Source organism: Acanthamoeba castellanii (genome assembly GCF_000313135.1).
Source record: "Acanthamoeba castellanii str. Neff unplaced genomic scaffold scf7180000084599, whole genome shotgun sequence".
Lineage (NCBI taxonomy): Eukaryota > Discosea > Longamoebia > Acanthamoebidae > Acanthamoeba > Acanthamoeba castellanii.
Genome location: NW_004457442.1, coordinates 98,827 through 125,011, shown reverse-complemented (window position 1 = coordinate 125,011; position 26,185 = coordinate 98,827). Strand labels below are relative to the sequence as shown.

Below are 26,185 nucleotides of genomic sequence, written 5' to 3'. Positions count from 1 at the left end.
GACTTGCTCGGAGGCGGCGGCGACGCTGCTATGTGGCCGGGTGGCTGTGGCAGGTCCTTGGTGGTCGCAGCTTGTTGGGGCGGCTCGGCGTCGGTGTTGCGCTTGGTCTGCAGGTGCTTGAGCTTCGACAGCAGGAACTCCTTGTCCTTGTCGCTGGTGGCCTCGTCGCGGGCCACCAGGTCGTCCAGCTTGCCCGCCGTGCGCTTCACCCGCGCCGTAGCCCATGACCCGGCGGCAGGCTCGCTGTCTGCGTCGCCAAATAATAGAATAATCAATAAATATTAGTATAGAAATATATATATTTCAGATCAATAACAAATTAATAATGCACTTTAAATAAATGCAAGTCGGTTGGGGCAACCTGTGGTGGGCGGGGTGCTGCCGCTAGCGCGCTTGCTGCCGATGAAGTTGCCCGCGGGGGTGGGCAGCCTCTTGGGCGGCCACCCCATGGGCGTTTTGTTTTCATTGCTCGTCGGAGGATTCATCCAGCGCCCTCCCTTTCCCCGTGGCCGGCTTCGTCTTATCTCTTTGCGTCAAATTAATTATTTTCCCTCTTGCATTTCTTTTTCTTCTCTTTTCTTCAGGCAACAACCCGCTCGTGGCCCTGGACGGTGTCTTGTGGAGGTGCGAGCGCGGTATCGTTGACGTCAGCATCTGCGATGATGGCAGGAGGATGTGTGTGGTGTGTGTGTGTGTGTGTGTGTGTGTGTGTGTGTGTGTGTGTGTGTGTGTGAGCCGACAAGAGAAGGGTTGATGCACTGTACATGGCGACTTACCATGACGGTCGCTGACGAGTAGGGTGTTGTCGGAAGCTTCGGATCCACTCTTAATCAGTCGATCGATCGCACGCAGAGCTTCCTCGCCCGACCTCTTGCCAGTGGCACGGCTGTCTGCGATGTCCCTCGCCTGGCGCTCCCATTTCCGCTTGATATGTCCGGGTGCGTCCAAGGTCTGGAGGCTGAACGGGTTCAACTAGCCAGAACAAGGTCGATGCATGAAGTGAAAGTGAGAATCTCGAGATCTTCCGCGTGCACCGCTACAAAGGCGTAAGTAAGTAAGTAAGCATTAGCAACATACTCTAGATACAACTTTGCCCTCGATCAAGGCCAGTGGCAGCGGTCCCCACATCCGCGAGTCTGTGGGTGAATTGTACGCCACACGGTTGTCTCGTTAGACCAGCAGCCAACTCAAAGAACTGAATGTCGCCTATGGTTAGGCTGTACCCGTGGATTGCCCAGGATTGTCGCCTTCAACCCATACATGGCCTGCCGGCACCTTGATCGTCACCTAATTGTGTACACGTGGTGTGAGACAAAGGGCGCCTTTCTAAATAGAGTGGCTGTCACGTACTTCGTCCGCCTCTTCCTCCGCCTCTGTTCGCCCAACCTTGCTGGGCGAGTAGAAGGTGACTTTGATGGTGTCCCCCGGAAGACCCTTGATCCTCTTCAACACTCCCGGCTGCTTGCCCTCCAGCCGGCAATACGTAGGCGTCCGTGCTGCACCATCAACCAGCCACAACCGTGAGAACGCGCGACAACACGAATGCGATTGCCCTCCTCTCCTTGAGTGGAGGCTGGGTCACAAGTAGGGCGTGGGCGCACCATGTACAATGTCCCCGACGCGCAGGTCAGTGGCAGGATCAATCCGCCGATAGACCCACACGCTGTCGCCGGCGGCATTGAAGGTCGGGTGCATCGAAGGTCCAGCGGTCTGTGGCACAGTCAGCACTGCCTCCCCCACAGGTGATTTCTAAGAATTAGATGTGGATCGAGTACCGTCGAAGGTTTCAGGACCGTGTTGCAGAAGGTGTAGGCCACCCCATAGTACGCGCCCACCATAATCGTCGTCCGCAACACTGCTCCCAGCCGCGAGCCACCTCCGCTCTCCATCTTATTTTTTTTTCATTCATTTCTTTCTTTTTCTGACACTTTTGATCTTTCTTTCTTTCATGTTATTTTTAAAAATAGATGGAGAAGAAGAGCGGACGAAAGGCTGCTGCGCCGCCCCCGGAGCCCACGGCAGTGCTGCGCGGCCACGAGACGGCCGTCAATGCCGTGGCCCTGTGCGTGCCCCCACCCAGCGCCGCCCCACATCAGCAGCCGCTGTTGGTGTCGGGCGACGCTGGTGGTGCCGTGTGCCTGTGGTCCCTACGCACCAAGCGACGTCTGCAAGTTGAGCCGACGGCCCACAGCCTGACCAGCGGGCGCAGGGCCACTGCTGCCAGCGGCGGCGAAGGTGAAGGCGAAGGTGGAGTGCAGCAGGTGGCCTTCGTCGCTGGCGGGCAGCAGCTGCTGACCCAGGGCCGCGGGTACAGCTCGTGCGTGAAGCTGTGGGCCACCGAGCGACTGGGCACCGGTGGTGGCAGCACAGCGACCTTCCCTGTGGCCACGCTCGCCTTCTGCAAGCTCTCTGTTCTCGAGCGCTCAAGCAGTAGCGGCACGTACCGCCTCACCACCCACCCTGGCGAGTAGCCATGAACTCATCACATGTGATATCTTGCAGACAACTCGGGCTTGTTTGCTGTCTACGGCGAAGAGGAAGGCAGGCGAGGTGAAGGTGAGGCTGTGGCGCTGTGGGACTTGCGTACACGGGCAGCGGCCCAGCGATTCCCGTCACCCATCGGGGGTCTGGACAGCCGATCGAAGACCGGCATGTGTATGTGCATCCGACTGTTCGACGGAGGAGGAGCTGACGGCGGCGGTGGCGGTAGCCAGCCCTACCTGGCCTCGGTCTGGGAGAATGGGCAGCTCTACCTCTGGGACTCCCGCAAGCCATCAGCTCCGTTTGCATCGACAGCAGCCGCGGCTGGTCCCGAGGCCAAACGCATGCACGACGAGCCGCCCCTCGCGTTTGACCTGGCGGTGGTCGGCAATGGGTGTGGCGTGCGCGGGGTGTCGGGCGGGGCAGACACCCATATCAGCATTTTCAGCGCCGGCCTGCCACTCGGCCGCGACACGAGCGACAGTGCTTCTCTCGAGGGCACGGCCGAGGTGCTCCACCAACTGCGACCTTCGGAGCCAGCAATGGAGCCGGTCACGGTGGAGCAGCGGCTGGAGGTGGGCCACGCGGGAGTCGGTAGCGTGGCCATTCGCGGAGACCAGCGTATCTTCGCGACTGGCGGCTGGGACAAGCGCGTGCGTGTGTGGGACTTCCAGCGGCTCCGACCTCTGGCCATCCTCAAGGCCCACGCCGGCCCTGTCAACTGCGTGGCGTTCTCCAACACCGACAACCTCCTCGTGTCGGGCTCAGCCGACACTCGCATTGCTTGTTGGTCTCTGTACTAGGCTCCACGAATCAACAGACATTTCTCTTGTAACTTTTCTCCGACCAGCCCACCCGGTGTATTTCGATCGAAACGACTTGGCTGCCTTATACATTCTACGCCAACAAAAACAAATTTTTGTATTGAAAAGAAAAGGCTGCTGATGCGACAACAGGGGCATGGGTTGGTGGGGGTGATCTGCTTTCTCGTCACGGCGATGATTGATCATCACAAGAGCTGAGGCTCGACCATGAGACAGACGAGGTTCTCGATCCAGTCGATGAAGCCGGCCTCGTTGAACTTGCGCACCACGACGAGCTCGTTCTGCGTGCCGGCCACCCGATAAAACGACTGGTGGCGCGTGAGCGTGCCGTCGCTCTGGCGCAGGTAGGGCAGGTCGCGGTGCACGTTGAAGTGCATGTTGCGCCCGAAGGCGATCGACTGGGTGATGTTGCCGTCGTCCTCGGGCCAGTCGAACTCCAGGCACGTGCCCTCTTCGGCGCGGCCCGGCAGCGCGTTGCCGTACTCGCGGATGACCAGCGGCGGGAGGGTGGGTCCGAAGGCGAAGCTGGTGGTGACCCAGCAGCCGCACGAGGGCTCGTAGAGCGTGGACTGGTTGAACCAGGGCAGGTCAATGGTGGCCGTCACGTGGCCGGTCGACGGGTCGTAGTAGGTGAAGGAGCCCGAGCAGTTGAAGGTGCCCAGGTTGGCGGCCTTGATGGGCTCTAGCCTGGCCAGGCCCTCAGGCGTGAAGGGCACCTCGCGGCACGTGGTGTCTAAGAATCCTCCGGAATGATGAGGATGATGAGGGTGATGAGGGTGGCCCGCAGGACGCCCGCCCTTGGCGGCCTGAGAGGGAGGCACGGTCAGGACTACAAAAGCCAAGGCGAAGGCAAACAGCGGCATCAGGTGAGTGAAGCGGGCCATTGGTGGTTGGGTTTGGAGCGGAAGAAAGGTGAATGACGAGAGCAGAGAGAAGAGGAGCTTTTATGTGGGTTTCGGTTGATTGCCTTTCCATCTCGTTGGTGGGGTTTCGACCGAACATGCTTGCGCGGATAGTGGTCTGGCAAGGGTAGCAACAACAAGGGTTCATGGTTCCACCAGTGACTTCGGCCGAACTCTGACAAGAAAACACAGAAAACAACATTTCCTTTGGTTTTATTTTGTTGGTCGTATTGCTGGAGGAGATGAAGATGGCCGCGTCGCAGATGGTGAAGCTACCGCCGGCCCACTTTGTGCCGATGCGTCTCGATAAGTTCCTTAGCCAATTTACGAGCATGAGCCGCAAGGACATCGAGAACATTTACTACGCTGACCGATCGCGCATTCAGATTCGCACCCACCCCGTGATGGAGGAGACCGCGGCTCCGGCCGTCAACCCCAGCCCCTCCCTGCATGCCCTCGTCTATCTCGAGGAGGACCACGTCCTCGTAGATGGCCAAGAAATCGATTGGTAGGTCCAATTTACCACTTATGGATTATATTTTGTATTTGATTTACCATATTTAATAATGCTGATAGCTTGGGGTGGTGCCAAGGCAGCGAGAGCTGGAGCGGCTGAAGACGAGGGTGGTGGCGTTGAACAAGCCGGGCGGAGCCATCTCGGCGCTGAAGAGCGACTACGGCAAGAAGACACTCAACGCTTGTCTGCAAGGTGCGCCCTCTTCTCTTGCTATTGTTGACAACAGCCCCGGCTCACTCATTCACTTCATGTGTGCGCACCCGTAGGTATGCCGGAGGGCTTCGGCTGCATCGGGCGGCTCGACAAGGACACCACCGGCCTCCTCATGTTCACCAACGACGGCGATCTAGGCCACGTCATCACCAAGAAGGGCAATCGGTACCTGACCAGCCACGTCCCCTCCTCTCCTATCTCGTTAGCCAACGACCGCTCACTGGCGGCCACCCACAACACAGGATCAGCAAGATCTACGAGTTGACGATAGCGGAGGCCGACCTGACGCTGGACGATCCTCGCATACAGCAGATGCTGCAGGGCGTCGATCTGTACAAGGGCGAGGAGCCGGCCAGGGCCGCCCACATCACCATCCACCACCCGCAGACCACGGACTCGTCTCTGAGTAGTACCACCACTACAACCGCCACCACGGCCACGGCCACGGCCACCCCCGCAGCGGACTGCAGCGGCCAGGAAGAGGGTCCGCACAAGCGGAAGGGCCTGAGCGAGAGCAGCGCAGCGGGCGACGATGGAGACAGAGAGGCGAAGAGACGACGAGAAGAGAAGAAGGAGAAGGAGAAGGAGGAAGACGACGTTGGTGTGCAAGGAGGCGAGGGAAGGGGTGAAGAAGAGAAAGAAGAGGCGAACGAGGACAAGAAGGAAAAGGTGAGCAAGAAGCGGAGGAAGCTGTTGGCGCGAGGCACCACGACGAAGCTCTCGCTCGAGATACGGGAGGGCAGGAACCGCGTGATCCGGCGCATGTGTGCACGCGTGCGCCTCCCGCTGCTCCACCTGCATCGCGTCCGCATCGGCAACATCGACCTCGACGACGTCGGGCTCACCGGGCGACTCGGTAGACGTCCACAGACACACACACACGACACACCACACACACACACAACTCGCAACCACTAACGCAAGTGCTGCAGGCGAGTGGCGATTCGTAGACGAGGAGAAGATCGAGGAGCTGTGGCAGATGGTAGGCGGCAGGGACGAGGCCGTGACGCGCCAACAGGTGGTCGCCCTGGCCAGTCGCCTCCGGCGGGCGCGCGACGAGGCCGCCGCCACCGCCGCAGGCGCCACAGCGCAAGCATCAGCCGACGCGGACAGCAGCAGCGCCGACGCCTCTGCTGGTCTGGAGCGGCTGGAGGCCTGGTTCGCGCGCCACCGCCTCCTGACATTCGTGGATGGCCAGCAGCAACCAACAACAGAGCCTTAATGTGAAATTCCGCGATGAAGGTGGAACCAATGCGCAGCGTCCAGGAAAACCAGAAAGGTGAGAAAATTAAACCATCATTTGTGGGGCGGCGAGAGGAACAAGTTACCACATCGCCACAGAAGCAGGAGATGGAGGCCACGCTGGCGTCGAGGCTGAACAACGTGAAGAGGGCCGCGTACGAGGACGACGACGACGACGATGATATGCCGGCGCTCTCGGCCCACGCGCTGCTGGCCCTCAACGAGTTCCTGTCCGCCCAAACCCAACAGGCCAAGGCCCCTGCCGAAGTTGCAGTCGTCGAGGAGGACTGGCAGCTCTCTCAATTTTGGGTACTCTCCCCTACTTCTTCCTCTTCAAGACGTAGAGCCTTCTCCAGCGTCTCTTCCATCTTCTTTGCTTTACTTTTTTCGTCTACTCCACAAAACTGGGGCTGCGGCTCACCCCAAGCCCACTGCAGTACACAGAGGAGACGGCCCGCACCATAGCCGAAGAGGTGCGGGAGCAGGCGGGCGCTGGTGGGCGGGTCGCCTTCCTCTCCACCCCGACCGCCTTCATCGCCCTCAAGGTGCGCCCCTTCACCGCGTCAGGCCCCGAGCGGGGGGAATGAATGGAATGCGTGGCATCCATGGCACTCACTCAAACGGACACGTGTGCGTGCGGTGGGTGGTGCGTGTGTGTGTGCGGTGAGAACAGAAACTGCTCAACGAGAAGGGCGCGCGAGAGGAGGTGGAGCTGGTGCTGTTCGAGTACGATAGACGGTTCGAGCGAGCGTACCCCGACGAGTTCGTCTTCTACGACTACAAGCACCCAACCGCTTTCGGCGACGAGTCCAACAACTCGGTACGTCGTTGAGCCTTCATCGCCGTTTGCTTGATGATGATGCTGCTGATGTAACACGGCCACCATTAGAGCCAGTTCAAGGCCGGCTTTGACATGGTGCTCATAGACCCGCCGTTCTTGAACGAGGAGTGCATGAGCCAGTACATGGAGACCGTGCGCCTCCTCGCTAAGCCCAGCGCTCGCTTCCTCGCCGCGACTGGTATGCTTTTCTCACTCTCTCTTCAACGTTGTGAGCTCCTTCTCCTTGATGCACCCTTGGCTTGATGGTTGTGCTTACACGGTGTCGGGCGGTGTGGTGATCCTGTGTGTAGGGCGGGTGATGACGGACTACCTGATGGCTCAGGAGAACGTGGGCTGTGGCGCCATACGAGAGTGCCAGTGGCGCCCGAGGCACAACAAGCTCTCCAACGAGTTCAAGTGCTACACCAACTACGCCTCGACACGCCTCAATCTCGAGGGCAGCGATGCCTCTCCCAACGCCTAGACACCCGAGATCGAAGACGCAAGGCCAAGTGTACAGAGGAAAGGGCGAGGGGGTGCCTTGTCAAGATGAACGTGACGATTAATCGTCGAATTTAATCGATTTCGGATAATCGTCGATGTGGAGCTTGGTCGAGGCCTTGCCGCCCGCATAGGGGTGAGGCTGAGGCTCGGCACTGCGGTCCGACTTCTTGGTACCCGAATCGAGCCCGATGCCTCCTCGGCAGTTGCGCCGCTGGAGGGCATCTTGGAATTGCGAGGTGAGATCGTGCGTAATCTTCTGCTCCGTCGATGAGTCGATCGCTGACGGCTCCGGTGCGGAGGAGGCACGCAAGCTGCCAAAGAGGCCCTTCTTCTGCGGTGGCTGCGATGGATTGTCCTCGGTCTTCTTCGCGCCCATGAGCCGCAGGAATTTGTTCTTTCTCGCATCGTCGCCGAACGAGCTTGCCTCCCAATTATTCCATCCTGCTCCTCCCTGATCGCTGCCGCCGTTGCTCGAATTCGAAGTGGCAGATGACGCTCCCGCCTCTACTTCCTTCTCCTTCTTTGCTGAATCGCCGTTGCTCGCCTTCTCCTTCTCTTCGGTGGTCGCTTTGCTCTTCTTCGCTTTCTTTTCCTTCTTGCTCTTCTTCTTCTCCTTCTTACTGGCCTTCTTCTTCTCCTCCTTCTTGGCCTTCGCTTCGCTCATTTTCTCAGCATCATCTTCGCTACTCGGGGCCTTCTTGGCCTTCTTGCTCTTCTTCTTCTTCTTTTTCGAGTCCTTCTTGCTGACGGCGCCCTGCTTGATGCTGTCCTTTGGGCCGCGATCGTTGTAGCCACTTGTGTCTTCCTCGTCTTCCTCATCTACGCGCTTCCTCTTGTGGGTCTTCTTTTCCGTCTGTGCCGAAGCCTCCATCTCCTCCCTCCGTGCCTTCTTCTGCTTCTTCTTGTCCCGCTTCCCGTTGGATTGCCGTTCGCTCAGCTCTTCGTTCTCATGCGGAGTCGAATCATCCTTACCCGTCTTCCGTTTGCTCATCTTTGCAACGTTACGCAATCCGGTGATCTGATCTTCCGGCGCCTCCTTCTTGTTGTTCATTTCTTTTTCTTTTCCTTTCAATTTCTCCTCCATACGAAATTTCATCACCCAACTCCTTGTCGCACAGCCACACGGCCGCTTTACTGGAGTGGGGGAAGAAGCAGAAGCAGTTCTTCCCTGTTCATCACAGTTGTACGTCCTCTTCGGTTCAGTTACATAGACTGAAACCGAAATCGAAGCATGTTGGGCTCACCACTGACGGCGTTGCTTGAGGAAGAGAACGAGGTGCTACTGGCGCGGTACTGCATGGCCTCCTTCCTCCCTCCATTCGGCACCACCTCGCTCCCGCCCGCCCCAGGCCAGGGGCACTTCCGCCCCCGGTGGCTCACCGCGGCCGAGGAGTCCTCCCACCAGGCCGCCAGCGCCCTACTGGACGGACCCGCCGAGGCCCAGGCCGAGGCCGACAGCAGCGACGACGACCAACAACAGCAGAGCCCGCTGCTGGCGCTGCCCGAAGAGCTGCTGTGGCTCGTGTGGGAGCTGAGCCGACCGACCGCGGCCGACCTGTGCCGGTGGAGCCTCGTGTGCCGCCGGTTCGACCGCGTGGCGTGTGGGCACGTGGGCCTGTGGACGCCCCTCCTGCCGCCTGGCGCCGACCTACCGGCCCTCCTCGCCATCACCTCGAGCGCCGACTGCACCGACCCCGCAGCAGCGGCACCACCGGCCTCGTCGCTCTACCACCACCGCGTCAATCCCAAGGTACGACGCCCTGCCAAAGAACGATAGGAGGAGAAAAGAACGAAAGCGAAGCTCAACCCAACGTGGCGTGGATGAGAATAGGAGTTATACAGGGCGGGGAGGCGCTTGCAGTACCTTCGGCTGTGGCGACGGATCGAAGCCTGGATGCGGGACGTTGCCAAGGCCACTTCGTTCGACGACGGGTGCGCGCATTCGAGCCCATGAGGCCTCCCACCCTTCTCCACGCACTGATCCCTGTGTGGTCCCCCCCCCGGTGAGTCAGAGAGGAAGTGGTCGAACCTGAGAATGCCGGCGAAGGCCTCGAGGCGAAGCGCAAGCCAGGCGATGATGACAAGAAGGCGTGCCCGCGGGCGCTGTTCCGAGACACGTTCGTGTACCTGCGGCGCGAGCCGTTGGAGCCCCTCCCGTCCTTCAAGATGTTCCTATGGGACAGAGGTGCGTGTCCAGGACTGCGTGTGTGCGGTCGTGCGGTCGTGCGTGTGCGTGTCCCGTGGCGGGTCAAAGTGTCTCACCTTTTTTCTCGTTGTGTGAGACAGTCATCAAATCGCTGACAACGCGCACGTCCGAACATCTGGAGATGCAACTGCTCTCGACGCACGCCCCTGCCCATGCTCTCCGTGCGCTTCCACCCGCTCCCGCAGCGCGCTCCCGTCATCAAGTACGTCGTCGTATGGAACTACTTCCCCTTCAGCGAACCCAACGTCACCGCCGTCGACTCCGAGGTCAGCCCCTCTCTCGCCCCTCTGCCCTTTGCTCCTTTGAGTTGAGTGGTCTGGGTCATGCTGACGTGAGCCACGCCTGGTCGCCTGGTCTGATGAAGGTGTTCGGCCTTCCGCCACTGCCGGCTTCGCTCAAGACCAAGCGGGCCAGGAAGATCTACCTCGGGTCCAACCCAGCGGCCGACCATCTCCGCACCTCCATCGACGCCAAGATGGGATTCGTGCAGGAGATCCTGGATGAGCTGTTCCACTTTGTCGCCGTACGCCCCCGCCTCGCAGACGCAGCTCGCCTCCTGCTTTTTAACGCCGAGACCAATGCCCCTTTGCGCCCCACGCGCTGCAGGCCAACATGCACGACATCTCCTCTGAGCCGAAGCGCTCACCGGCCTCCTCCTGCATACTCAGCTGAGCGGGCGGGACTCCTTTCGTATCGGTCGGTCGAGCCCCATTGCTTCATCAAAAAAATGTACCCAACAATCCTCTTTTTCACCTCAGGCCTGACGGCTGCGCGACAGCGATTGAGCAGCGGGGGGCGAGGGTAACCGATTGAACCCTGGGTCCACGGTTTGCCCACCAAATGACCGTGTGGCGCTGCTTCATGGCTGTGTTCCGCGCAGGGTCAACGTGACCCCGGTGACTTGCCCGACTGCGCCGACCTTCATGTCGGTGACCACCAGGGTCCACACGCCCGCGGAGCTCTCGCCCCAGTGGCGCATCGACATGAACGTCCAGTCGTAGTCTCGGCCTACGTCCCTGTGCTGTAGCGCCAGCACGCTGCTCGTCCCGTAAGGGGACTTCAGCGTAATGCTCAAGTCTGTGGGGGGGGGAGGAATCAAGAATGTCAGGACTAATGGCTGATGTGGGGAGTTAGGCAGTGGTGACGGTGGTGGTTTTACCTCCCCTCCGAGGGTGGCTGGCGACAAAGCGGACTTGGACGTGCTCCACCTTGATGTTGGCATTGGTCTGCAGCGGAATGGTCGCCGCCGCGGTGCTGCGGTCTGGAATGGACTGCAAAACCCCATCAAGACAGGGAATTGTAGAGAATTGCATGCCAGAGACACAGGTTGGTACCACGGAGCCGGTCCACGTCACCACGACTGGGGTGGTGGCCGGGGGAAGCAGTGGGGCAGTGGCCGCCATGGCCGTGGCCTCAGCCGCATCGCACAACCCAAACCCATACTACCAGAAAAATGGCGTGCGTAATCCGTCGTTAGCCAGATCGTGCAAGGAAAGGAGTTCTGACGGTTTACCTTGTGATTGACGTGGAGACCGGCCCCGTTGACCACCCAGTCGATGTCTCCCTCATCATTCTTCGCAGCCGTTCGCAGCAGGATGTTTTGCACGTCCTGACCAAGTAGCAAACAAAAATCAACAAACGATAAAAAAGCGGCGCAGCGAATGTGCCCGCGACAGTACGTACCCGCCAGGTGAGGTTGGGGTTGGCCTCCAGCATGAGGGCGACAACGCCGGAGATCATGGGAGCCGAGGCTGAGGTGCCGCTGAACCTTCGGCTGTGCGGCGCGTTAGGGAGAGGGTCGCTGAGGCAAAGGAAGTATGGCGAAGTTCGTACTCGCAGCCTCCTTTGACGCCGGTGGTGGTGACGTAGGGCGGGCTCGAGGTGGCGCTCACCACCAACGGGGCTCCCTCTTCGCTGTAGTCTGCCTTGCGGCCGTCACCATTGACAGAGGCGATGGCAATCGAGTAGATGCTGTTGGCGTACTGGAATGGAAAAAAAAAGCAAAGCAGTCGTCAGTCACGTCACACATTCCGCTCCCGACTGGTTATCAATGCTGCTGTGGCGCGTACGCCGTCATAGTTGACGTTGTCCCTGGCACCGCCTCCGTTGCCGCCGGCCCACATGAAGATCGTGCCCTTTCCATTCCTGCCGTTGGTGGTGCCCTCGATAAAGGTCTGCTGCATCAGGTGTTTGGGTCCCTCCACGTTTAGTCCTTCATCGGGCGGCCCTGGAAGTAGAACGAAGAGTTACTACTACGACTCCGGCCACTCATCCTCCTAAATCGTGTCACGAACCCCACGAACAGGAGTAGATGTGGTTGAGATCGTTGCGGTACGAGAGCGCTGCTGCTTCCTGTGCGAAGTTTAAGAGTTGAGCAATAGCGCCTCATAGGAGGGGAGTGGTGGAGGGGAGGATTGCACGCACCATGGCATCCGTCACGCCGCCCGAAATCAGTCGCTGACCGCTCACCTTGGCCCTGTGTTTGTACAATCAACGGTGCAATTCAATGAATGTGGATCATTGCCCTGCTGGATAGGGAAGGCGGGCGAGCGGAGGTCGTACGCAAAAGCCAAACCCACGCCACAGGTGCCGTCGTTCATGCCGGCGTAGGCGAGACCGGCGCAGGCTGTGCAGCGTCCACACGGTGGTCAGCAAGCTGCAAGAGCCCATAGATCTAGACAGCAGAGGGAGTAGTACCGGTGCCGTGGGTGTCGTCCGAGCGCACAGGAGTAGGATCGTCGTCTCGTCCGTTCCAGTCCTTCGATCCCTCCGCAAGGAAGCGCGACCCTTCGCCAAAGTCCTTGTGGCGCCACTCCAGGCCGTCGTCCACGAGGGAGATAGCTGTGCCATGACCACGCACCCCGCGACGATGAACGTTCCAGCCCAGATTAGACAACACACGCACTGGACACCCATTGCATGCGCGAGAGCCAAGCGTACCGATGCCGCGACCCGACAGGCCTCTTTCCCAGGCGGGAATGACGTGGAGGTCCCTGCCGTGTGGGTTGTGCAGGTGGTGCTGGGCAGGGTACAAGGGGTCTAGAACCGCTACACGTTAGCCTGCTCTCTCCTAGCATGACCAAGAAGAGCAATAATAGTACCCGTGATAAGCTCCATGCGCTTGGCATGGGTGCGCAGCTCCTGCATCTCGGACCATTCTACGTGCGGATGGACCGCCAGTGCGGTGTCCACCTGCACAGAGAGTTGTGAGCCCAGGAAAATGTGGGGGGGGGGCTAAAACCCACTGGCACGTAGCGCACCTCTGCAATGCTCCTCCTGGCTCGGTGGTTGGGGTCGTGTTCAAGAAGGAAGTAGTCGCGAAGGTTGCCGACCGGTCCAATGATGCGGCACTGCAGATAGATGACAAAAAAAGAAAAGAAGAAATTGAAGAGTTAAAAAAACAAATAAAAATATCACAATTAAGACACGCCTACCCCGTGCTCCTCTGCGAGCTGCTTGAGCTTGAGGAACTGTTCGGATTGGTCCTTGGCCGACACCTTGACTGCCCACTGCGTTCCGTTCTCGGTCACGAAGTCCATATCTGGATGATGCAAGTTGGCCGAAGGGATGAGCTACAAACCAACAAGATGCCAACAGGCGAGCGGGGGGAGGTACGATGGGAATAAGCAGCCGAGGCATTGAGAACAGTCAACAGCAGGATAACCCCCAGCGTGGTGAGGCATTGCCCGAGGTTCCTCATCGCTGCCAAGAAGGTTGGACTGCGGTGTGGTTGTTGTTTGGTGAAAGAGAACAACACAGTCGTTTTTTGGTAAGGTACATAAAAGGGTAAACCTCCTAAATAAGGAAACACGGTATTCTGTGAAAGAGAGGGGTGCATTTTCCGTATTTCTTTTCTACATAAGTGTGGTGGTGTGGCTCTCACTTGCGGGCGGGCTCGCCGCCCATTTCATTGACCCACTTGGTGGTTGTGCTGATGGCCGACTTGCGCGAGATGAGCTTGGGGCTCTCGCTGGCCAGATACGGCTCGGCCCCTTTCGCCTTGATGCTGCAGGTGAGGGCCAGGGAAAAGGGGGTGAGCACATCTTCATTCCTCTGGAGGAACGAGCTGGCGAACGAAAGAGGTACGTACGTTACGTCGTTGTGTGAGCCGAGGTTGCGAAAACCAATGTAGCCCGCCCAGACACAGCCACCCGCTATGGCACACAAGCCCAATTGTGATGTTTCGTCCATGGGGCGAAGAAGATCGAAGGGATTGATCAAGACAGCACGCTACGTACCGATGAGAGGGAACAGGGTGAGCCAAACGGCCTTGGTCTGAGTGGTAACAAACGATTGGTCAGAGCACAAGTCAAGCTTCACCCAGGCCCCCAAGTGACTGCGTACGTTTTCGTTGTAGCTACGACGCAGGGCGGACGACATGGTTGTTGCTCTAGATGTGGGTGGTGGGAAGTGTCTGGCGGTGTTGTGTGGTGTCTGAATGCTCGAGTTGAAGTTGTGTTGTGCGACCTTTCGGTCCACCGCAACCAAGTCGCCCCTGGGTACCGATTGCAATCTGAAAATTTCCTTCCGCTGCACAGCTTCAACGGCTCAAGACCACTCATACTCTCACAGATGATGGGCTGTGCGAAGGAAAGAATGTAAACCCTTTAATCCTTACCAGGTCAAGCACGTCGTGGTCTCAGAGCTGGTCGATCGAGTCGTGAATGAATTCGGTGCTGCCAGGTGGGTAGGGCGGGTCGTCGGCAGCGGGGTCAGTATCGGCATCGGCCTCGGCATCGGCGTCGATCGCAGTCGCGTCAAAGTCCTCCACCGTGTTCTCGTCCTCGTACGACACAGGGATCAGCAACCAGCCCGGATCTGCAGGACGATCACACGCCCCGCTGACTGTGAGTTTTTCTCATCATTTCCGCTGTCGCACTGGCGGCTTCATGAATCGTGTACCGTTGATGTCGTGGTGGTGGGTGTTGAGCCAGCTCTCGACCCAGGCGAGCGGCTGGTAGTTGGCCTCCAACGTGTTCAGGTAGAGCTTGTTGAGCGCATGGCGCGCCACCGCGTTCTTCTCATACAGCTTGTGGATCTGCGAATCCAACTAAGTGTAAGTAGCCCGAAGCCGCATTCACGACCAAACGACACCGACACGACACTCAACACGTACGAGGAATTTGATGTTGATTTCGGTGGTCTTGGGCAGCTTCTTCTTGTCCTCGAAGATTTCGAGGAGGTCCTTGATGTTGTTCTCGACTCGCGTGGCCGTGTAGGAGTCCTCCAGCGCCAGCAGCTGCTCCATCACCGCCAGCAGCGGCTTGAGCATGTCATACGACGCGCGCGCGATCGCGTTTCGCATCACTTGCATCACCACGTCCGTGTTGGCTGCAAGCACGACACGACACACGACACGACACACGCATAGCACGCACGGCGAGATGCATGGTGAGTCCAAGCCAAGTCGATTTGACTCGACTCGAGGCGGGGACCGTACTGCAGTTCTCCCAGATGAGGTGCCTGAGCAGGATGCCGGACTCGGCGACGACATACTTGTTGTCGTCCTTGACGAGCTGCTTGACAAAGGACTCGTTGGCGAGGAACGTGTAGTCCCAGCCGGCCAGCATCAACGGTTCGCCTGTTCGCCAACGTTGGCAATCAATCGACCGCCGCCACCCACATATGAGACACAACTGACGTGCGCTGCACGCACCACACGCAATGGGGGGGGAAGCCGCACCCTCTTCCTGGGTGGGAGGGTAGCGGGTGGCGGTGAGCACATCCTGCGGCGCCGCACCGTCGTCGCCGTCGTCGCCTGCGGCGGCTTGGTGGCTGGTGACGACCTGGTCGCGCGGCAGGTCGCAGCTTCGGGCCAACAGCGAGACGCACGAGATGAGGGTCGAGTAGTCCGGATCCTCCCAGCGATTGCCCAGCTTGAACTTGGGCCGCTCCTGTGAAATACCAGCAATGCATTAGTGTCGTCCCGTGTGTGCGTGTGCATGTGCGTGTGCCGTGTGCCGTGTGCGTAAGTGCCGTGTAGCGCACTTTGATGTAAGGCGAGTTCGGGCCGAGGTAGGCATGCAGGAACTGACCGATGGCGTTCATGGCCAGCAAATAGCGTTTCTAAAATAAAGAGAAAGAGAAATAAAAGATCAGATGGTGCAAAGAGTAGGGGTCGAGGCAGTTCAGGAAGCCATGGTATGGTACATACCGGCACAGGCCCAATGCTGGCGAACTCGAGGAAGAAGCCGAAGTACTCCTTGAACTGCCTCCAATAGCGGGTGGCATCCGGAAGCTGTGGCGAGAAAGTCAATACATTGCCTCTCTCAATCGCGTGTGCGTGTGCGAGTGCGTGCGTGTTTAGGCTCCGTACCAGAGCAAAGACTCGGTCGACCAACGGCCGGACAAGAGGAGAACCAGCCTCCTTCACGTCGCCCATCTCGTATTCCTGCACCCCCAAACCGAACAGGTAAGCCATGGCACACCACACCGCTGGTCCACACACGGCCCACACGCGGTGTGTGCGGTATGACGGAACACGATTGATAGATATAAAGACAGCGCACCGATTGAAGGAGCGCTCGCTGCTCGAGAGGGTCCTTGAGCAGCGTCTGCACCACCGACGCAAGCAGCTCGGCAAAGGAAGACCGGATCTGCGCAGACATAATAATAATAAGAATAATAAAATAAAATAGATAACAAAATAAAAATGAACAACGCACGCACCTCCTCGACGGGGCACTCGAAGAGCAGTTGGCTGAGCATCCGCTTGTCGTCGATCAGCAGCGCAACGAGCCAGCGGCTGGCCTCGTCGCTCTCCTTGTATCTGTGATTCATAATAATGTGTTTAGTTCCCCCCACGTCAGATGCCCGACTTGTGGCCCACGCCACCAGTTGCACTGCAGGAGGGCGAGGGAGTAGGTACCGTTGGCGCAGTCGATCGCCAAATCTGGGGAGGATTTCCCGGTCCTTGGCGTGCGAGATCACCTCCAGGAAGAAGAAGGTCGCCACTTGGAGGGTCCGCAGCGATAAGCCTTTGCGAGCGACCCACAAAAAAGTATCCCTTAATTAGCAACAATACGCACACGCACACGCGCGACGCACGGCACACACACGACACGCGCACACGCGTGATGCATGGCACGCGGCACACGACAGAAACACGACATGACGGAGTGGTGGGTGTACCGGGCAGAGACGAATCTGAGTTGAGATCGATGAGGTGCCACAGGAAGCTGAAGTAGGCCGGGTCGAACAGCTTCTTCTCGTGGAGGAACCGCACGTTGTCCTTCCACACGTGCTCCAGCAGCTTGCTGCAGCCCCGGTCCTTGGGCTCCTGTTGCGCCGGCTCGGCCTGGGCCGACACGGCCACAGCTGTGGCGCCGGCATTGGCGTCGACGTCCTTCGGGCTCGACCCGACCGGCTGCGGCACCTTGCGCTGGTAGATGAGCATGTAGGCGTTCCGGGTCTTCTCGAAGTTGCGCGGGAGCCGGGTCCGGGTGAAGGTGTCGTAGGACAGCAGCGTCTCCTCCCCGCCGTAGCACTCCGCCGGTATGTCCTGCATTTATTTGGAGGAATGCAAAGAATAATGATCAGTTTGGTATAAATATAAATTAATTGTAATGAGGGGGAGAATTGGTTCGTCCGTACCTTGGCTGCGAACTCGGTAACGGTCTTGTCGTTGAACTCGATCCAGCTGCTCTCGCCGGCTGCTCCGCTGGCCGATCGGTCCTTGATGAACGAGTAGTAGTGGCCGCTGTCGGCGACGCCCCTGTGCACGAGGATGCCCACGAGTTCGTACTCGTAGTACTCGCGCGGCCTGATCTCCGGCAGCGGCTCCTGGGCTTGTTCCGCTTCTTCAGCCGGTGCCGGCGTCTTGCTACCCTCTTCTTCCTGCCCCGGCGCTGCCTCGTCCGTCTCCTCCACCGACTCACGTGGGCTGCTCCTGTGAACCCAATCAGTGTGCGCGGTGGTGTGTGCGTGAGCGTGTGCGTGTGCGTGTGCGTGCGCGTCATCTAGAGGAGGAAGTAGTACTCTTGGGCCTTGGCGCCCTCCTCCTTCTCCTCCTGGCTCTCCTGCAGGGCCAGACCCTCGCGCGTGTAGGGGAGCATGTCGAGCACGTCCGGGAACTCGCAGTAGTCGTTGAGCTTGACCTTCCGCATGGTGTCCAGGTTGAACTCGAAGCGCTTGAGATGCAGGATCATCGTGTTGGGGAGCTCCTTGATGCAGGACCGCTTCAGGGTGTCGACGTGCTTCTTGCACGTCTCGCAGAAATACGCGTTGTCGCCCTCCAGCATATCACCTCGCACATACAATTGCAGCGCCTGAACCACACAGAGACGCAAACAATAAATTGTAAATTGTAATTAAATGATAATAGGATAGAATAAAAGAATAATAGATGGAGGCGCACCTCGAGGATGTCCTTCTTGTTCTGGATGTCGAGGCTCATGGTGTAGAACTGCTCGTCCCTTTCGGACCTGTGCGGGCAGCCCTTACAGATCAGCTGCGTGCTCATCTTGCCGCACCAGATGTCCTTCAGCAGCTTTTCCTGCAGACCCGAAAGCAATCAGGCGCGAATGATCAGCCAACGATGATCCCCGCGCAAGCGTCTACTCACACGACGTGTGGTGGTACCTGGGGAGTGCCCTTGAGCTTGGTCTCCAGCTTGTCGCACAGCATGTTAAAGAATTCGTCGACGTCCATTTGTACGCTTGTGTCGACCGGCTGCCCGTCGTAGTCCTGGTTGATGATCAACAACCGTGAGCAAAACGATGTGCAGCAGTGATCGAGCCTAGCCCTGAGGGGCGTCTTAACACACGCACGCACGCACGCACACACACACACACAACACGCGTGCGCGAGGTGCTAACGCTGCACCTTGTTGGCGAAACAGAAGCCCTTGGGGTTGTAGTACTGTCGCAGACTCTCCTGAAGGCACCCGAACATGACCTGCATCTCGACCAGGAGGTCATCGGAGCCAATGACGACGGGTCCCTTCTTCTTGTTCGCCCTCTTCTTGGGGAAGAGGTTCTTGATGACCATCTCGTCGTCGTAGGAATCCTCCACCACGTCACTCTCATAGGCTCCGTCGGCGTCATCACCATCATCGTCCTCCTCCTCTTCTTCCTCCTCAGTCTTCTTCTTGGCGTAGAGAGCCTTGTCCAAATCGTAATCTGGCGCAAGTTCATCTTTAGCGACGGAACACGCACACCGCACACGACATGGCACACGCACGCATAGGAGTGCGGAGGCGTACCGGTCGGGAAATCGATGCTGAGGATGCCCTCGCGGAAGTCGGGCATCATGAAGAACTGCTGGAGCAGGGAGTTCATGTAGCAGGTGCAGCCCAGGTTCTTGAGGCCCACGTAGCCGGTGGGCGATCGCTCGCCGGCCGCGGGCGAGTGGTTCCACTCGAGGCCGAGCGGCACGATCTCGCCCTCCTTGGCCTCGTTGAGGTGAAACTTGCGGACCAGGCCCAGTACGAGCATGTGGTTCTCGGGCGACCCTGCATCGTCATCAGTGACACACAGGACACACATACACGCACGATGTGGTTGAGTCGAGCTGGTGGTGGCGGCGGCGGTGGTGGTTCTCCACCATCTGCTGACACGAAGCGCAAATAGTTGAGGGCTGGTACATACCTTTGAGCAGCTCGACGAGCAGGGCGAAGGCGGCGGTTCGGCTGGCCTTGGTCTTGCACTTGGGCGGCGCGAGGGACCCGTGGAAGGCCGCCGAGGGCACCTCGAACAGGCACCTGTGGAACAGCTCCTCGATGAGACTGCCGCCGTCCTCCGTCCTCTGCTTAATGCCCTGCGGCAGCACCTCGGCCAGTTCCTTGAAGATATGCAAAAGGCCTACACGTGACCCAGCCCAACAGTTAGCAATCATTACGAAGATGAAGAGAAAATGAAAATAGTGAAGGCCTACCGATCAGGACTTGGTCGGGCTGGGAGTTCTCGGCCTTCTCAACGATCGGGTGCGTCTTGATGAGCGAGGTGAGCGTTCGGACGAGGGGCTCTACCAGGGACGACTGATCCGCCTCGCCTTCACTGCTGGCACCAGCGAAAAAAGAAATTAGATTAGAGTTGAACAGGCCCGGCCCCCAGATCTGCCAAGGGGAGGGCTGCGTACGTGGAGCGGTACTGCTTGGTAAGCTCGGAGAGCACGATGAAGAACTCGGAACATCGCTGGGAGTCGGGGGCGATGTTGGGCAGGAAGTCGAACAGGGTGACCAGGAAGTACTTCCTGTTCTCCTCGCCGCCCGCACTGCATGGTGGTGTGTGTGTGTGTTGTGTGTGTTGAAGTCTTGCGTGAGTCCCGCGCACGCATGTCAGAGCGTGAGGCACGCTACGTACAGCGTGAGGATCAGATCGGCGACCTCGACCCGGATGACGGTGTCGGCCGAGTCCAGCAGCGAAACGCGGAGGAGGTCGGTGAACTCGGCGGCAGACGTGAGCTTGTCCAGGAGGTGGCGGCCGCGACCCTTGTAGAGCGTGGAGGGGCGGATGAAGGTGACCAGCAGCGCGCAGGCGCTCTTGACCACCTGGCCGTCCACCTCGCTAGGCTGCGCGTGCGTGTCGACCGCCGAGCGACGGATGACCGACTGCAGGCCCTCCACCAGCCGCTCGGAATCGATGGCCGCATCGATCTGCGCAGCCGGCACCCCCGGCACTGCAGAGACCTCAGCGGGTTGGGTTAGTGCCCTGGAGCCCCAGCCATCAATGGTTGGGTCAAGTCGTACGCGCGATGGTGCTCTCGATGATTTCGAGGAGAGCCAGCAGGCAGTGCTTGGACAGGTTGCCCCGGAGCAGCTGGTCCTGCCGGTACAGCACGTCGGCCAGGTGCTGCAGCCCGCCCTGCGCGACCAGCTGCAGCGACCACTCGGCATCGCCCTGCATGCCGCCGCCACCACACACGAGGTCGACCATGTTAGCGCAGTGCGGCGTGAAAAAAGTGTGCAACGTTGGTGCGTACGGTCACTCGGTCGCGCTGGAGGGCAGCCTTGACGATGCGCAGCGCGTAGAGCAGGGAAAAGGCCGAAGTGGGATCGATCAGCTCCGACCACTCGGGCGCCTGTGCGGCGGTGTGGAACGAGGCGATGCTCGCCTCCATGGCCGCGTTGGTCGGCAGCTTCGCCAGCAGATCCCACGCCTGCGGAACGGAACAGCGCGCGTTTGTAGTTAGCCCTCGCAAGCGGTCATGAAGGGAGGCTGAGCCGCACCATCTGGGCGACCTGCTCGTCCAGAGCAAGCAGGCCGAAGAGGAGCTTGAAGTAGGCCTGGTTGTTGGTGAGGACAAAGCTGGGCGGGTGTACTACGGCCTTGACCGCAGGAACCTCCTCCACAGCCTCGGTTGTCACCGCCTCCTCCTCGTCCGTGTCGTCGTCGTCATCGTCCTCGATATTGTCGTTGACCTGCAACGAACAAAGAAGAGCGTGAATTGGGGAATCCAAAGAGAGTGAAGTGCGACAGTGTGTGTTACATACCAGGTCGTAGTAGATGGTGTGGTTGTCGGTGAGACCCAGTTCACGCAGCGAGAGGCTGTCGTCGACAGCGGCGTCTTCATCGCGAGAAGAATACACACTCAGCTGGAACACAATCCGATTGACGGACCTGTGTACAGACGACGAGTAGTCAGGAAAAAAAGAAAATAATAATGATTACGATAACGACAATGAGAATATAAAGGGCATGTGTGCGCACGCACCTGTTGATCTCCTTGGCGGCCTGACGCTTCAGCGCTCGCAGGCTGATCGCGTCGGACACCTCCAGCAGGAAGCGGTTTTGGCCCCGCGCGGCGTAGAAGTACAGCGTGATCAGCTCGTCCTCCGGTTCGGCCAGGGCCTCGCCGGCCTGCTGCAGATCCAGCTCCTCCAAGAACGTCTGCGTATGCACATGGGTGCGGCCACTCAGCGAACCGGACCGGTAGCGCAATGGGCGGGAGAGGAGGGCGAACCGTGAGGAGGGTGAGGCAGCGCCTGACGACGGCTGTGTTGTTGCTGGCCTCGTTCTGGGCCGCGTTGGCCGTTTCGAGATGGCTCATGATCGTGGATATGTAGTCATCGCGGATGGCCCCGATACGGCGCTGGAGCTCGGGCGACAACTGTCGTCGCAGCCCCCACGCAAACGTTAGAGATCCGGTCTCTTGCGACGTCCAACGAGCAACGGCCAAGGCGCCAAGTACCTTCTCCCTGTCGTATAGGGCGTTCAACTCGGCGATTGCGTCGACAGCCACCTCCTCGTCGGCAACGCGCAGTACCAGCGCCCAGAGGGCCTTGATAAAAAGAAGCAGATCGGACAGGCGTGGGTTAAATCCAAGTGCCAAGCAAAGCTGGTGGGCGGTGCAGGAGTGGGTGTGTACCTTCAGTCCGATCAGATCAACGTTGCGCACGATGTAGGTGGGGCTCTGGCCTCGTGGCCAACTCGGAATGATCTTGTGCAATTTCCCCTGGGCGCAATTATGGTAACTGGCAGCAGACGCGACATATGGAGACCATCAGAAAAAAAGCATGACTCATTAGAGGGAAAGGGAGCGGAGAGACGAACCGGAAGTACTCCATGAAGCAGGTGAGGCCGGCGAGACTGAGCGACGCGTGGTCGAGGGCGGTGCACAGCTTGCTCTCGAATATCAGCTTGGTCGCCTCCTCCATCACGGATTGGTCAAAGACAGAGCGACTCCCGCAGGCCTTGATCAGCCAGTTCAACCCTGTGCGAGGGGAAGTGAGCGCTATGCGTGCGTGCGCGCGTGCGTTTCATGGCGGCAGGGCGCGTACCGAGGTCCTTCTCCTTGGGAGTGAGACTGTTGCCGATGACGCAGTCCCAAAGCGTGTTCAGGTGGTCCAGCGGCAGGGTCAGCGTGGAGTGCTTGAGAATGTAGTACAGGAACTTGAGGCGCGTCTTGATCTGCTTGGTGTGCGGCTCCACGCCGACCAGGGTCTGCTTGCCCAGGTCCAATTCCTCCTTGGCCTCAGGCCTGGAATAAAAATAAAAAAGTAAGTCAGTCCCGCACAGACCCAACCGATGTCGACAAGCACTGCGGCATGGAGGCGCACCTCAAGGAGGGAGAACTGGGCGCCTGGTTGTCCCGCAACGTGCTCTCCTTCCGGTTCTTCTCTATCTTTTCCAGGGCCTTCTGCTTGTAGGTCACGAGATCGGTGAAGAACAGGTCGATGATGTTAAAGTCCTGCTGGAGCCCCTCGATGAGGGAGCCGCGGTCCTCATCCACGCCCGACGCCGGGAAGGTGTCTGTGGTGGCGGCATCAATGATTAGTAACCGTGTCTGATTGTGTCTGATGTGGGGGACCGGGCACAACACACCGAAAATCTCGAGGAGCAGCTTGAGCGACTGAGGAACCGAAGAACTCTGCTGAATGTTCTTTGTACACATCGCCGTGAAGTTCTTGCGATACTTTTCACAGCGATTGCGCACCACGATTTCCTGTGTGAATTCGAATTGAAGAAGTGGTGAGTTCTTATTAACTTATGGGTCAATGAGAAGGGTAGGGCCTACCTTCAAGTGGTTGGTCGCCTCCTCAGATATCTCGCGTGAGATGAAGTGGTCATCCTGGATGATGTCCCAATAGAGCTGCAGCCCGCCAATGCAGCGCTCCTGCATGACGCGAACATGTGCGCGTGAGCGAATGTGAGAAGTGGCGAACACCAACAGGGGCACTGGGGCGGGGGGAGATTGGTGGGTGAGGTACCTCGTCTTCGTCTTCGAGAAGCTGGTGCAGCGTCAGAGTTTTCATGAGATTGAGCGTCTTGACATCGAACACCCGCGTGTCCCTGATCTTCTGCACGAGGAAGGCCACAAGCTCGGGCTCCAGGTCCTTGGTCAGGTGGTCGAACAGGTCGTAGATGGTGTCCGTGATCCGTTCCTGCTTGCCCTTGCCCACAGCAGCGCTCCACATCAGATTGATGTGCTCTTCGCCGAACCTGGTGCCAAGGGGGGACCAAACGCAGTGGCTTAGCCTAGCACTGAGCGCTACACCACTACAACACGAAACCGCGGCGGAGGAGTACCTTCGGAACTCGGACAGCACGCGGAGGATGTCCTTGCTTCGCGAGATCAGCTCGAAATGGACGCCCTTGCCAAAGAGCAGCTCCACGACCTGCTTCTCCTCGAGCCAGCCCACTACATAGGCGGTGGTGAGCCACTTGGTGGACTTGGACTTGAGCATCGACCGGCCGTAGTAGTGCGAGCTGTGCAGGAGAAGGTCAGCGGGTCAGCGGGTCAGCAAAGTTGCAGGTCAGGAAAGAATGCAGAGAATTTCACTGGCGCCGGTAAAGCTCGACTTGTACGTGTAGGTCGCGGCCTTGGCCTTGTTCTCGTCCTTGCGCTGGGCCTCGTTGATGAGCGTCGTCACGGTGTTGATGCCGAAGAGTCGTTTCTCCAGGTTGGACGAATGCAGGCACTTGTGGGCCAGCGCCAGCTTGAACTTCTCCAGCTGTTCGGCGTAGGTCTCCCTGTCACATAGACGCGCACCACAGAGATTGGTATACGCTGAAGGTGTAGTGGTCGAGGGAGAAAGGCGGTGAGTGGCGCGTACCGTCCGGCGACCTTGTTGAGCGGGTCGATGAGCAGCTTGGCAAGCTTCTCGACGATCAGCACCACGCGGCTGATCTCCTCCTTTGTGACGGCTCTGAACTCCTTCTCGTCCATGCCGATCACCCGCGCAAAAACAAACGGCTGGATCTTGCTCCACCAGTCGCGCGCGAACGGCCACTTCAAGCTCTTGCGAACCTGTACGCGGGGAGAAGAAAGCCAAATGGTCAAAGACGACGAACTGACAGCTGCTGCTAGAATACGGAGCAGAACTGTGGAGAGTTGTGCGTACCATGATGAGGGGTTCGAGGAGCATGATGATGTGGCCCAGCTCGGCCGGCCTGTCGAGGATGGACAGGCGCGCGGCGATGTAGTCGAAGCCACCCGCCACGCCGAACGCGTTCAGGTTGTCCACCATGAACACCGAGATCCTGCCCACGCGCTGCAGGTGCAACACAGAGAGAAAGAGAGCCGATGATGAGCGGCTGTGACTGAGCCTAGCGAGCGATCTGCTCGGGCGATGAGTACCGTAGCGTAGTCTCCCGGCTGTTCCGCATGCGCGTCGGAATAGGTCTGAACCAATCACGGGAGAGAAAAATAAATAAAGGAGCAATCAAGGGTAGGCGTTGAGAGTGGTCGGCGATTGTACGATCATCTGGCCGGCGGGACCCATCTTGTAGCTCGGGTAGACGGGGTAGAAGACGAGCTCGGGGTCGAAGAGCCAGCTCAGGTTCTTCACCAGCTCCAACTTGGTATCGGTGATTATGTGCAGCGCGGTTATGCGCAGCACGTTCTGGAGGAACTGGCCGATGCGCTGTCGCGTCTGCATCGTATACCTGCAACCATACGCGTGGTGGTGGGTGGTGGGTGGTGGGTGGTGGGTGGTGGTGAGACCACAACTCGTCACTGGCCCAGACAAGGCACACAGGATTGGGAAGGCCGGCAGACCTCTTGCGCAGGACCGTCTTGCAGGCCTTGGGGATGAACTTCTTGAGCAGCAAGCGAATGAGCAGCCGCCATTCGTCCCTGACGACGGGATCTTCCTCCTCTTCTTGGCCTTCGCCATCACCCTCTCCCTTGACTTCGTCGCTCTTGCCCTGCTCTTCGTCGTCGTCGCCGCACTCCTCCTTTTCCTGCGCCTCTTCCTTCTCCTCTCCCTCTGCGGCCTGTCCCTCCTTCTCTTTTCCGCTCTCCTCCGCGGCCGCGTCATCGCCGGCACCGGCCTGTGTGCTGAGTGGCGCGGGCCAGTCGCCGTTCTGCTTGAGCTTCTTGGTCTTCAGGGCGATGGCCTTCGCCAGGTACTGGTCCAGCTCGTCCAGAATAGCCCACAGCTCTTGTCCCTCTGGAGGAGGACATCACACAGGCAAGAAGGAAAACATATCACGTTACTCTTATAATATTTTGGTATTAAAAAGTATTATTTTCAAGGGGTACTTTTTAATTCTGATATAATTCTTATATTCTTTGTTGTCAGTTTGGCTGGCAACCTTCACCTTCTCTTCCACTGTTGGGGGGGGGGGTTAGAAACCTTTGAGGTCCAATTGCTTCTCGAGGCCAGCCAGGTGCTCCTGGCACTTCTTGGTGTAGGCCTCCAGCTGAAGGTCGTCCATGGTCTGTTCAACTCCCCTTCGAGGCCTTTCTTGTGATTTGCGGTTGGCTGTTCTGCTCACGCAGGGCGGAAGGGGAAGAAAGAACCGAGAATCAAAAACAACGCTCAAGCTGGTGGGCCGTTCTCTTCCAGGGGGTAGCACAGTACCCAAACCAAGAAGAAAGAGGCAGTTCACTGCCCGTCGTGCGGTGAACGACAGAGCACAGCTCGTTTCCGAAACGATTTAGGAAACTCTTGTCGAAACGATTTCGTTTCGTTTGTGTTGCGTTTCTGAAACGAAATGGAAAAGCGAAAGAGCGAGCGAGTTGGTCTCCGTGCTTTGCCGGCTTCGCTTTGTTGCCTGCCTTCCCCGCTGCCTGCGACAGCCCGACGTAGCG

General features: G+C 58.8%; 10 protein-coding genes and 2 pseudogenes across 10 annotated transcripts in view; 5 read left to right on the top strand and 7 right to left on the bottom strand.

The window, feature by feature from the left end:
* The window catches only part of ACA1_057370 (uncharacterized protein), a gene marked incomplete at both ends in the record, with an annotated part of 4,876 nt that extends 4,427 nt beyond the window's left edge, over positions 1 to 449 (bottom strand). The window contains 2 exons of the mRNA XM_004339067.1: positions 4 to 247; positions 362 to 449. Of these exons, the coding sequence (XP_004339115.1) occupies positions 4 to 247; positions 362 to 449 (332 nt within the window). The remainder of the gene's footprint in view (positions 1 to 3; positions 248 to 361) is intronic.
* A 131-nt stretch (positions 450 to 580) lies between these two features.
* Positions 581 to 1,889, bottom strand: ACA1_057360 (signal peptidase I, putative; the record flags this gene model as incomplete). Its single annotated transcript, XM_004339066.1, has 7 exons — positions 581 to 654; positions 777 to 972; positions 1,078 to 1,136; positions 1,224 to 1,287; positions 1,351 to 1,496; positions 1,602 to 1,710; positions 1,776 to 1,889. The coding sequence occupies 7 exons, from the start codon at positions 1,887 to 1,889 to the stop codon at positions 581 to 583; spliced, it is 762 nt and encodes a 253-aa protein (XP_004339114.1).
* A 78-nt stretch (positions 1,890 to 1,967) lies between these two features.
* Positions 1,968 to 2,471, top strand: ACA1_057350 (annotated as a pseudogene).
* A 180-nt stretch (positions 2,472 to 2,651) lies between these two features.
* ACA1_057340 (WD domain, G-beta repeat-containing protein) lies at positions 2,652 to 3,284 on the top strand (the record flags this gene model as incomplete). The annotated part of the gene is made up of 1 exon (XM_004339065.1): positions 2,652 to 3,284. One exon carries the CDS (start codon positions 2,652 to 2,654, stop codon positions 3,282 to 3,284), a length of 633 nt encoding a protein of 210 aa, XP_004339113.1.
* Positions 3,285 to 3,490: 206 nt separating this feature from the next.
* On the bottom strand, positions 3,491 to 4,189 carry ACA1_057330 (Hypothetical protein; the record flags this gene model as incomplete). Its single annotated transcript, XM_004339064.1, has 1 exon — positions 3,491 to 4,189. One exon carries the CDS (start codon positions 4,187 to 4,189, stop codon positions 3,491 to 3,493), a length of 699 nt encoding a protein of 232 aa, XP_004339112.1.
* A 260-nt stretch (positions 4,190 to 4,449) lies between these two features.
* ACA1_057320 (RNA pseudouridine synthase, putative) lies at positions 4,450 to 6,159 on the top strand (the record flags this gene model as incomplete). Its single annotated transcript, XM_004339063.1, has 5 exons — positions 4,450 to 4,715; positions 4,801 to 4,916; positions 4,991 to 5,102; positions 5,180 to 5,793; positions 5,870 to 6,159. 5 exons carry the CDS (start codon positions 4,450 to 4,452, stop codon positions 6,157 to 6,159), a joined length of 1,398 nt encoding a protein of 465 aa, XP_004339111.1.
* A 128-nt stretch (positions 6,160 to 6,287) lies between these two features.
* On the top strand, positions 6,288 to 7,483 carry ACA1_057310 (DNA methyltransferaselike 1, putative; the record flags this gene model as incomplete). The annotated part of the gene is made up of 5 exons (XM_004339062.1): positions 6,288 to 6,488; positions 6,617 to 6,724; positions 6,853 to 6,999; positions 7,069 to 7,198; positions 7,311 to 7,483. The coding sequence occupies 5 exons, from the start codon at positions 6,288 to 6,290 to the stop codon at positions 7,481 to 7,483; spliced, it is 759 nt and encodes a 252-aa protein (XP_004339110.1).
* Positions 7,484 to 7,561: 78 nt separating this feature from the next.
* Positions 7,562 to 8,554, bottom strand: ACA1_057300 (uncharacterized protein; the record flags this gene model as incomplete). Its single annotated transcript, XM_004339061.1, has 1 exon — positions 7,562 to 8,554. The coding sequence occupies one exon, from the start codon at positions 8,552 to 8,554 to the stop codon at positions 7,562 to 7,564; it is 993 nt and encodes a 330-aa protein (XP_004339109.1).
* Positions 8,555 to 8,734: 180 nt separating this feature from the next.
* On the top strand, positions 8,735 to 10,381 carry ACA1_057290 (uncharacterized protein; the record flags this gene model as incomplete). The annotated part of the gene is given in 7 exon segments (XM_004339060.1): positions 8,735 to 9,253; positions 9,365 to 9,435; positions 9,516 to 9,688; positions 9,701 to 9,708; positions 9,895 to 9,975; positions 10,074 to 10,232; positions 10,316 to 10,381. The coding sequence occupies 7 exon segments, from the start codon at positions 8,735 to 8,737 to the stop codon at positions 10,379 to 10,381; spliced, it is 1,077 nt and encodes a 358-aa protein (XP_004339108.1).
* A 187-nt stretch (positions 10,382 to 10,568) lies between these two features.
* Positions 10,569 to 13,409, bottom strand: ACA1_057280 (peptidase, S8/S53 subfamily protein; the record flags this gene model as incomplete). Its single annotated transcript, XM_004339059.1, has 16 exons — positions 10,569 to 10,786; positions 10,869 to 10,980; positions 11,044 to 11,151; positions 11,223 to 11,318; positions 11,393 to 11,483; positions 11,543 to 11,691; positions 11,779 to 11,936; positions 12,004 to 12,061; positions 12,134 to 12,185; positions 12,272 to 12,335; positions 12,407 to 12,550; positions 12,650 to 12,748; positions 12,811 to 12,901; positions 12,970 to 13,059; positions 13,144 to 13,250; positions 13,325 to 13,409. 16 exons carry the CDS (start codon positions 13,407 to 13,409, stop codon positions 10,569 to 10,571), a joined length of 1,722 nt encoding a protein of 573 aa, XP_004339107.1.
* A 179-nt stretch (positions 13,410 to 13,588) lies between these two features.
* On the bottom strand, positions 13,589 to 14,089 carry ACA1_057270 (uncharacterized protein; the record flags this gene model as incomplete). Its single annotated transcript, XM_004339058.1, has 2 exons — positions 13,589 to 13,762; positions 14,054 to 14,089. The coding sequence occupies 2 exons, from the start codon at positions 14,087 to 14,089 to the stop codon at positions 13,589 to 13,591; spliced, it is 210 nt and encodes a 69-aa protein (XP_004339106.1).
* A 259-nt stretch (positions 14,090 to 14,348) lies between these two features.
* On the bottom strand, positions 14,349 to 25,809 carry ACA1_057260 (annotated as a pseudogene).
* Between the last annotated feature and the right edge of the window lie 376 nt (positions 25,810 to 26,185).